Below are 10,876 nucleotides of genomic sequence, written 5' to 3' on the forward strand. Positions count from 1 at the left end.
ATTCTAGGAATTTCAAGCAGGAGTTTGGGCTTCAGACTCAAATGGAAATGAAGGCCCAAATCACACCATCAATCTCCCCATCCACTGCTCTGTATTTTCACTCTGCCTCATTGGCTCTGGATCCACTCTCAAAGAGCTGCCGTGTGCTGGGCAAACAATCATTGTCAGTTTAAAGTTCAGGCAGTCACAAAATCATTTCTTCTCAGGAGAAACCAGCATGGTCTGTGCTAAAGAATTAGAGTTTAATCAAACGTGTTCAAGTCACACATTTGCCTTTTAAGACATAGGGTTACAGGAGATTCACTGAAACAACTTTAAGAGGGAAATGGGTTGTTAGCAAAGCCGGGATTAATGGTAGAGAAAGCGCAGCAGCCCACACCGGGATGTCCTCATTAAGAGCATCCTCCAGCCACGTCTACTAAGACCTGGATTTCACACCCATAAAGTCGTCTTCACACCCAGAAAATACAGACGCACAAATGCTCCACTGCACTTTGCAACACGCATGCTCTTGTGTTGCCTTAACACCTCTGAGAACCTGATTCTGCCTGGAAAACACAGCTTCAGAGGAGATAAGGGATGAGGGAGGGAAAGCGATTCACCAGGAACATGGCAGCCTTCTTGTTTCTGTAGGGTGCTGGGCAGTTCAGGGTTCCAGGCACCCCACTGAGACACCGCATGGATGGGGAAGCCCATGCAGAACCCAGGGAGGACAGAGTGGGCGCCGACCTCCAGTGCATCTCCCCTAGCTCACCCAGGGTTTAACCTTTCCTGCCTTTGTCTTCAGGGAAGTTGATGCCAACGGCTCTCCCTACTGCAACCTTCTGAATCCTATTTCACCATCTTCAATAAGGGCCTCCTTCACATTTCTAAAACGTCTTGGTGAATTTTTTTTGTACAATAAATGAAATAAGTTTCTTTTGCTATTTGTTTTCTAATTTTCTAAACCCAGCTTACGAGCAAACCCAGAAGGAAAGAGATCTGAAAAGTACTCATTCTGTTTTAGGAATATCTGAATTTTTTCCTTTTTCACTAAGAAACAAACAACTCATGAAGAATCTAAGGGAAAGAGCTCACTCTAACATTTCCTCTCAGTCACCCTCCCAACCTCTCAATGCTGTATCCTCCTGGCTGACAGTGACTCCCACCTTTCTTCCAGCCCTCCACCCCATGGCCCTGCCACCACCTGGAATTCCTCCATCTCTCAATCTCAAGTATGAAGGTCCCAGTCGCTGAGTCACCGGATCTCCTTCCAGCCTCTCCCACAGCCATCCCTCCGTCCCTGCTGATCAGAACCAGTAAGGCTGTTCTCCCACAGAAATGTGCATGGGAGTCACCCGGGAGTCTGTTCCCCAGGCTGCACCCAGAACACCTGTCATCTGCCCTCATTTCCTCTTCTTATGCACTGTACTGTCTTTAACTCAGATTCTCTGAGCTAGGTAATGTTTTTATATCATTTTCAGGCATATTAGTTGAGTTTTGCATTCAAGTTTAAGAAACCACAACAAGCTGAGTTAACATTTTCACTGCCACACCTGAAAATTAGGAAAGAATTCTGGCTTCATAAAATTCCCAATTGAAGGACTCAAAGCATAAGTGACCTTGTTGTCTTTACCTTGTATTCCCATTTTTCTCTTGATCTTAATTTGAGTTCTCTCCCCAGGTGACAGCCATGTGAATTGTGGTTATCTCCCCACGGCCTCCGTTGCTCATCTCAGGGAGAAAATCCCTACTTCTCTCTCCATTGTTTCAGCCAACTCCCGAGTCCCATGCCCTCCTCTGAGTCTGTCACTGAGGGGAGAGGTTGAGACTCCACCTGGATCCCACACTACCCCTGCTCCACACAGGAAAAATTCACACTAAGAATGGGAGAGGAAGGTTCCTCAGTCACTCCATAGACTTCACAATTCCACGCCCCCACCACAATGGGCTCTGTGACACTTTGAGAAAAAATCTAGAAAATTCACTCCTATTTCATCAATATTTTAGAGAAGTTGAGATTTACACACACAGAATATGTACGTATGCAGTTCCTCACTAATACTGTGAAAATGCCCTCTGTTCATCTAGGACTGTGTGAAAAGACAACACAAAAGTTAATGGATTAAAACAGCACGATCAGGTCTTCATTCACACATTTGCGACTGGGACGTGGCTCCCTCCACAGGCATCAGAGGAGAGGTGCTGCTGGGATCTGAAAACCTCATGGCCAAGATGCTTGTGCACAGGTAGAGGGAGTGCTGGGCTGGCTCAGTGGGAGCTCTGACAGGCTGAGCGATGAGACCCTGTGATGCACTGAGGCCAGGTCATGCCAGCTCATGACACAGAAGATAGGTGTGACAACTTTTATCCCACTCAGAGTTAGGAGGATTTGAACCAGAGAGATTTACAAACACTGCATATCAGCGTTTTCTTTTTCCTAGAAAGCTGGTTGCTCTGGGTTCTCTAGCTCATGCTTGAAGGTGGTCTCAGTACCACATTTTATGCAATGCTTAGACTACCTCCAAGCAGGGTATCCGGGCTTCAAAGGCAACGGCAATCTTAGTAGATGTGGGGTGCTGAAAAAAAAAATACCATACACCAAGTGACTTTTAAACAACAGAAATATATTTCTCAGTGTTCTCGAGTTTGAGAAGTCCAAATCAAGGTGCCAACAGATTTCTTTCTGGTGAGGACCAGCATTTTGGCTCATAGGCAGCATCTTCTCACGGCTTCCTCACCTGAGGGAAGGAATGAAGGAGCTCTCTGGGGCCTCTTCCTCAGGGGCACTAATCCTATTCATGAGGACTCCACCCTCCTGAACATATCTCCTCCCAGAAAGCCCCACCTTTTCATGCTATCATCTGGGGGAGGGATTTCAATACATGAATTTCAGATGAACAAAAACATTCAGGCTGCAGCACCATACAATACAGAGGAAGTGAAAGATACGAACTTCTTATGTCCTTAGCCCAGCAAATGCCGTGGTGCTAAGTCAGGTGTGTTCAACTGGTCAAGATGTCACCCAACGTAGATTCAACAGAAGAGGATTTCACCTCCATTTTTATGCGGAAAGAGTCATGGATTTAGGGCCACATTTCAAAACAGCTCAAGGAAGTTTTTACTTCATGGTTTATTGTAAAATTGCTGCAGACGACAACACTACACACATAGACAACCTGAGAGCGGCAGCTGGGAAAGGCAGACAACGTGCAGGGAACTTGGAGTTCCTGCTTGTCCCAGCTGAATCTGCAGGCCCGGGAGTCTCTGTGTGGCACAGGCAGGACCAGGCCCCACCCTACAGGGTGGTGGACAAACGGCTGAGGGGAGGGACAGGATGGTGCACTCTGAGGAGCTGGAATGTGGCCAGTTCTCCCCAGAGCTCATCCCCATGCAACCCCGCTCTGCCTCACACTAACATGCACGCTGTGTTCCACAACAGCCCTTTCCTACCGGGTCAAAACCAGGTCTCAGGGGCATGCCAAAGGTCCACACACACTGTGTCTGCTGGAGCCACCAGACAGCCTCAAAGTGTGTGGAAATATTCTTGCTGCTCTGGAGGCCTCTCTCCTCTCATGGGCACACCTGCTCCCTCACCCACTGTTTCTGTAGAATATTTCCTTCAACCTGATGATGTCAAGGCACTTATGGAGAGTTCAGACTCACTTCAATATTCCCTGGAACTTCAAATGCATGTGTATGAAAGACCAGCTTAAGCCATGTCTACTGACACTGGGTGTTGACACTGGTGGAAAGAATGGGAAAATCGGGATAACGGGGGGACTGAGGGTAAACATGGAAGAGAACGTGTTGCAAAGATGTTGCGGGAAGTCAGGGACCCCAAACGGAGGGGCCGGCTGAAGCCATGGCAGAAGAACATAAATTGTGATGATTTCATGGACATGTATTAGTTGCCCAAATTAATACTTTTACAATTTCTTATGCCCGTCTTTACTGCAATCTCGGAACACAAATTGCGAAGATTTCATGGACACTTATCAGTGAATAAGTGAAATCAATACTCTTGTGATTTCCAATGCCTGTCTTTATTTTAATCTCTTAATCCTGTCATCTTTGTAAACTGGGGATGCATGTCACCTCAGGACCCTGTGATGATTGCGTTAACTGCACAAATTGGTTAAACAATATGAAATCTGGGCACCTTGAAAAAAGAACAGGATACCAGTGATGTTCAGGGAACAAGGGAGATAACCATTAGGTCTGGTTGCCTCAGAACCGGGTGGAACAGAGCCATATTTCTCTCCTTTCAAAAGAAAATAGGAGAAATATCGCTGAATTCTTTCTCTCAGCAAGGAACATCCCTGAGAAAGAGAATGCATTCCTAGGGGGATGTGTCTAAAATGGCCGCTCTGGGGACATCTGTCTTTTACGGTTGCAGATAAGGGATGAAATAAGCCCTGGTCTCCCGTAGCACTCCCATGCCTATTAGGACAACGAAATTCCCGCCTAATAAATTTTGGTCAGACCGGTTGACTGCTGTCAAACCCTGTCTCCCGATAAGATGTTATTAATGAAATGCGTGTCTGAAACTTCATTAGCAATTTTAATTTCACCCTGGTCCTGTGATCTCGCCCTGCCTCCATTTGCCTTGTAACACTGTATTACCTTATGAAACATGTGATCTCTGTGACCCACACCTATTCATACACTGCCTCCCCTTTTAAAAATCACTAATAAAACTTGCTGGTTTTGTGACTTGGGGGGCATCACGGAACCTGTCAATATGTGATGTCTCCCCCGGTCAACCAGCTTTAAAATTTATCTCTTTGTAATTTTTCCCTTTATTTCTCAAACCGGCCAACACTAAGGGAAACAGAAAAGAACCCACATTGAATTATCGGGGGCGGGTTCCCCCGCTACAAAGACTTTTAGACAAAACTCCTGATTGCTTAAACTCCAGTGTTCTTCCAACGTTCTAGGGCAGTCTGAAAAGAATGTGAAAGGGACTGCAAGAGAAGAACCTCTGTGCTAGTTGGGATGAAAGTTTGAAAGCCACTGGACAAGGAACAGGTACAACCTCAACAGACTGGGAACCCAGTGGGTCCTGGGAATGGAGTGCCATGCACTAGCCTGCAGTGCTCACCGCTGCAGCTAAGCCTGGGAGGGAAGGACATCAGGACACTGAGTTAGGGGTGAGGAAGGCAGAAACAGGAGCCACCAGTGACTCAGAGCCACTTGCAGCGCATTCTGTGCTCCCTGAACTCCTAAAATCACTCCGGGTGCTGCTGGTACGGCTGCTGCTGAACCAGACACACACAGGCTGACAGGTTGTGCAACAGCAGCAGTAAACAGAATACCTAGAACCCACATCCTTTCTTATGTGAACACCTGGGAAGACCACCACCACCGGGATGGCCCCAACATCAGACAACAGTGCCCCTGCCCAAGAGATCATCCAGGGAGACATCAGCTTCATAGGAACCAGACACAACAATGAATCTCATTATTTTTCAACTTTTATTTTAGATTTCTGGGTCCATGTTCAGGTTTGTTATATGCAGGGTGAATCTATAGGGCGATGTTGAGGGTGTGGGTACAACTTACCCCATCACCCAGATAGACAGCATACTACACAATAGACAGGTCAACAACATTTGCCTCCCTCCCTCCCTGGTCCCTCTCCCAGTCCGCTGCAGCTAAGCCTGGGAGGGAAGGACATCAGGACACTGGGTTAGGGGTGAGAAAGGCAGAACTAGGAGCCACCACTGACTTGGAGCCACTTGCAGCACATTCTGTGCTCCCTGAACTCCTAAAATCACTCTGGGAGCTGCTGGTTTGGGAAATTCTTCCTGCCTTTATGTCCATGAGTCCATGATTACCCACTGTGTAGCTCCCACTTACAAGTGAGATGATGTGATGTTTGGTTTTCTGCTCCTGCATTAATTCACTAAGGATAATGGCTTCCAGCTGCATCCATCTTGCTGCAAACGACACAATTTCATTCTCTTTTATGACTGCAGTATCCCATGGTGTATGTGTACCACAGTTTCTTCAGCCAGTTCACCAATGATGGGCATCTAGGCTGATTCCATGTCTTTGTTATTGTGAATGATGCTCGCATGAACATATGAGTGCATGTGTCTTGGTGGAATCAGAGTTTTGTTTTAAGTTATTTGGCAGATCTCTAAAACTGCTTGCCACTTGTGCCTGAACACATTAACACTCCCCCAATAGTGTATAACTTCTCTATGTATTCCTGCCAATATCTGTTATTTTTGACTTTTTAATAACAGCCATTCTGACTAGTGTGAGATGGTATCTCTTTGAGGATTTAATTTACATTTGTTAATGATCAGTAAGGTAAAGCATTTTTTTCATGTTTGTTAGCCTCTTGTATGTCTTTTCTTGAGAAGTATCTGTTCATGCCCTGGCACATATTTTAAAGGGGTCATTTCTTTTTTGCTTACTTATTTGTTTAAGTCCCTTGTAGAGGAAAATCACTTTGACTACGAGGTCACCCCCAACCAGCCTCTCTTTCTTCTACAGGTACGGACCTCACCATCCCCGAGACATAGTGTGGGGTCATGTCCAGGATCCAAACTCTTGCCTTGCTGCTTCCTTTGCCTCGTTCTTTGCTGGGTACCCCAAGGATGACATCATTGGGTGGAATTTTGCTGAGATCACCATTTGCCTTCAGTGTAATCCCATTACTTTAAGATGCAAGGAACTCTCAGAGTCTCAGTCATATTGTAAGGCTGCCCTAGAAGCTACGCAAAAACTGTGAATATGGGAGATCTGTGTGTAACAACCCAATGCCCGAATCTAAACAGCTGTGCCAGTAATAACACTCATGCAATGCTGTGGAAATGCTAATGGACTGGAGTGTGTCCTGCGTGCAGGAAGCGGGTCCAGGTGTCACTTCTTTCAGAAATGGGACATTTCCAAAACCCAGAGATTCTCCTCACTTGCAAACACACCCCTTCATATTCTGCCCCTATAACCTCATCCTTGGGCCCCTCCACGCACCTACTAATGCCCCAGGAAATAAAACCATCACCAGGGCTTCAGTCTCCCTAAGCAGCCCAAATTTCTTCTTGCGCTGGGATGAGACTGTTGCTCACTTCCTCCAGTGCTGAAGGTCCTGGGCCTGCCACACATCAGGAACTCACTGCTTCCTCAGAGGGACAGCTGACCCCACTGCTCTGCCACAGCGACCACCCCTAACAAGGCTTCAGATAACTCCTCCTTACTTAAGGTTGAGACAGACACTGTACCTCTCCATCCACTACCCCCAGTTCTCCACAGCCCAATGCCTGCTGCCTTCACATAGAGCTATAGGGGAGGCCCTGCGCACCCAGCCTCCTGGACCAGTGCTGTATAGGACCCTCCTATGGCGGCAGGGGCTGCCCAATCTGCACACTGGGTTCAGAAACCTCACCATTGGTATTTATTGCCTCAGGAGTGACTACATTCTTTTCCCGTTTCTAGAAACCTTATCCCATCTACCTCACTAGGAGAAGGAGGAGGAGGGTTGGTAGTGGTACATTTTAAAATGTGCATTGGTCTCCCTAGGGCTTCTCCTCAAATAACACATGAGAGACCACAGGAGCTAAATCCTGTGCATCTCAAGCAAACAGTGATCATCCTACTCAGGCTGTGTGTATGGAGACTCATAAGCCTGCCCAAAATTGGCTAGAGAGCAAGGAAATTGAGCACACAGCACCAGGTGATGTAAGCTAACACCCATCTTGCTGCCACCTTTGCTGCCCCCCGAGAGACTTCCAAGAGACGTTAGTTCTCAAGCAGCAAACCCAGTAGTCCTCGGACCGGATGGTCCTAGACACTCGGTTAGCCTTAAGCTGTCCATTGCCCAAGCAATGAGGCAATTGTCTGCTCTAGGGAACCACATGCTGTGTGCACATCCTTAACGACCCAACAAAACTTGCCCTGCCTGAAAACACAAGCCGAGATGGGATTCCGTCTCCCCCATGTGTCCTGCAACATCCCAGCCCAGCCAGTAGTCCTTGATGTGTTGTTATGGTTAGAGCACAGGTACTGGGGAGGCTGGTTCAGGGCAAGATTCCTCATCCTCTCCTGTGCATGGGTGTCAATCGTGTCCTTGCTTCTCTAACAGAGTGTATCCTGTGACATGCAGGCCAGGCTCTCCTGGGGGCTTTAAGTAATCCCTTGATGCAGCGAGCTCAGCCTCAGCCATCTCGGGGTCCATTGTCTTAGGAGTCATGGAGAATCCATCGTTGGTTGCTGCTTGGGCCTGGCCAGGGCTGACCAAGGAAGATGAGGGGACCCTCTGTCTGAATCCCAGCTTCCCACCAAATTTCTCAACTGCCCTTGCCAAAAGAGTTATTTAACATACCCAACGGAAAGTAACCCAGGATATTAGGACACCTGATCCCAAATAACTCTTAAATAGGGAAGTCCTCTGCTGTTTGTGCACGGCTGCTCTTGCTACAGGAGACCCGGGACAGAGGACTGCTGTCTGCACTCTCCCTTCACTCTGCCTAACTTGAGGATCTGTAAGTAACACAAAACTTAAACTTTCCTGTCGAGGTTTGAACATTGAAGCTGTGCCCCCAATCTGACCTGTGACTCCTGGGTCACCCCAGAGGGACTTAGTGGGTGAATCCCCTGCTGTGCATTTCTGTCCGAACCGCTAGGGGCTGCTGGGAGCACTGGCTACCAGCTCAATTAATAGAGAAACTCAAGGAATTTCCTTCTAATTACACGTGTCCTACTTGACACGTCCAACAGAGACAACAATAGCTCCTTAAAACATCCTTTTATTTGGAGAGAAGCTGATCCTGCTCCTTAGCCTGTTTTTCAATCAGGTTATTTGTTATTTGCTATTGAGTTGTTTGAATTCCTTACGTATTTAGATATTTACCCTTTCTACCACTTAGGGTTTGCAACTATTATCTTTCATTTTCTGAGTTGCTTTTTCACTCAGTTGATTATTTGTTTGTTGGTTTCTTTTTTGACGTGCAGATGCTTCAGAGGTCAAGGCAGCCCCACTTGCCTCTTTTCCCATTAATTGCCCGTGTCTTTGGTGTCATAGCAAAGATATCATCACCCACATCAATGTCAAAGCATCATCTTCATATGTTCCTCTCGTCGTTTTATGGTTTCAGATCTATGTTTGGGTCTTCGATCCATTTTGAGTTGATTTGTGTATAGAGTATATGATAAAGGACCACATGTATAGAAACATCAAATCCTAAGGTGGAGTACAGTAGATATATACCATTTTTCATTCTTATTCACATCTCTATAGAGCTGGAAACAAATTTTTGGCTGTAGAAGAACTTTTTACCTCGATATGTCAGTGTTCATTTCACCTATCGCATGATAGGGTCATTGTTCTCTTCACACTGGCCCCTACAGGAGGCTACACACCCCATGCCTTCATGAGTGTGGTGAAGCCCTTGATGCCTGCAATAAATGACGCTTTACTTGATAGGAATTCATGCCTGCTGCCAGAGTGTAGACCTACAGAGAGGAGTAGGGCCATCTGCAGGAAAAGAGACATTTGTCGCCTGACCTCATTGAATAAAATCATTGCTGTTATCCTTTGCTAGAAGAGTTAAAAGTAAATATTTCGTAAAGTGAGAAACAGGAATCCTCATCATCATCCTTTCCAAACAAGTACAGAAACTAAACATGGAGATTCAAACTAGAGTGAAAGCTGGGAGAGCCAAGGAAGAAAACATGGACATTGAGACCAATGGGATCCCACACAATCTCCAACGAAATGCACACCTCCTCTCGCTGAGAAGGTTCAAGGTTTCCTGTCTCTGAGCCTTCTCTCTGCAGACATAGAAATCCAGGCTAACTCCTCTCTCCCGACTTGTCCGCTCCTGCTCTGCCTCTTCCAGGTCACTCCAGCCATGAGGACCTTTGCCCTCCTCACCGCCATGCTTCTCCTGGTGGCCCTGCATGCTCAGGCAGAGGCACGTCAGGCAAGAGCTGATGAAGCTGCCGCCCAGCAGCAGCCTGGAGCAGATGATCAGGGAGTGGCTCATTCCTTTACATGGCCTGAAAACGCCGCTCTTCCGCTTTCAGGTGAGACAGGCCGGCATGCAGAGCTGCAGGGTCTAGAGGGATGGATGGGAGACAGAGTCGGGAATCGAGTCTCAGTGGTCCATGTCACCTAGATGGCTTCATTTAGCATCTCTGGGCCTTGGTTTTCTCATCTATAAATTGAATAGAGAGCCAAAGAAATCTAACAGGTTTTCTGTCTTTAAAGACTTGAGGCAGCTCTGCCTGGAGAGTAACCATTCTTTTACTCCTTTACTTCCTTAATAATCCTTTCACTTTAGAGAATCAATAAAATTAACAAATAAAACTTGAAATCAACATATGTCTGTGAAATTCAGTAGGTTTAAGACATGAAGAGACAGTCTGACGTTCTTTCTGGATTCAAAGAAGTCATCTTCATTACACGGAGAATATTTGACTGTATCTATACAACCGTTTCTAAGAGTAGAGACAAGCCTAAGAGTGTGTTCAGGTGTGTGTCTGATGGGGCAGAAACACAAAAATGAAAGCAAATGAGAATAAGTCTCAAATCGTGCGTGACCAGCACTGTTCTGTGTATTTATTCTTATTGACTGAAGTTGTTCATGCTACCGGCCCTAATGCAGCCAACATCCCTCATTAGCTAGCACGTGACTTCTCCAGGATTCCCTTTGCCACCCACTGCTGACCTTCTGATCCATTTACGATGCTCTCTCTGTGTCCCCAGAGTCAGCAAAAGGCTTGAGGTGCGTTTGCACACGAGGGTTCTGCCGTTTGTTATAATGTCACCTTGGGTCCTGCGCCTTTCATGGTTGACTCCACCGGATCTGCTGCCGCTGAGCTTCCAGAATCAAGAAAAATACGCTCAGAAGTTACTTTGAGAGTTACAAGAAATTCTTGCTAC

The 10,876-nt window shown here is 46.6% G+C and overlaps 1 protein-coding gene across 1 annotated transcript; it reads left to right on the top strand.

Moving 5' to 3' along the window:
• Nucleotides 1–9,842: 9,842 nt before the first annotated feature.
• LOC105550695 (theta defensin subunit A) lies at nt 9,843–10,755 on the top strand. Its single transcript, XM_011995679.1, has 2 exons — nt 9,843–10,017; nt 10,700–10,755. Exons 1-2 carry the CDS (start codon nt 9,843–9,845, stop codon nt 10,753–10,755), a joined length of 231 nt encoding a protein of 76 aa, XP_011851069.1.
• The last annotated feature ends 121 nt before the right edge of the window (nt 10,756–10,876 follow it).

This window comes from Mandrillus leucophaeus, unplaced genomic scaffold (genome assembly GCF_000951045.1).
Source record: "Mandrillus leucophaeus isolate KB7577 unplaced genomic scaffold, Mleu.le_1.0 Scaffold495, whole genome shotgun sequence".
NCBI classification, from domain to species: Eukaryota; Metazoa; Chordata; class Mammalia; order Primates; family Cercopithecidae; genus Mandrillus; species Mandrillus leucophaeus.

Excerpts from the sequence above, each read along its gene's own strand:
- LOC105550695 (XM_011995679.1), top strand. The coding sequence starts at position 9,843 with ATGAGGACCTTTGCCCTCCTCACCGCCATGCTTCTCCTGGTGGCCCTG. Across the intron at positions 10,018-10,699 it reads CGCCGCTCTTCCGCTTTCAG|AGTCAGCAAAAGGCTTGAGG; the intron begins GTGAGACAGGCC and ends CTGTGTCCCCAG.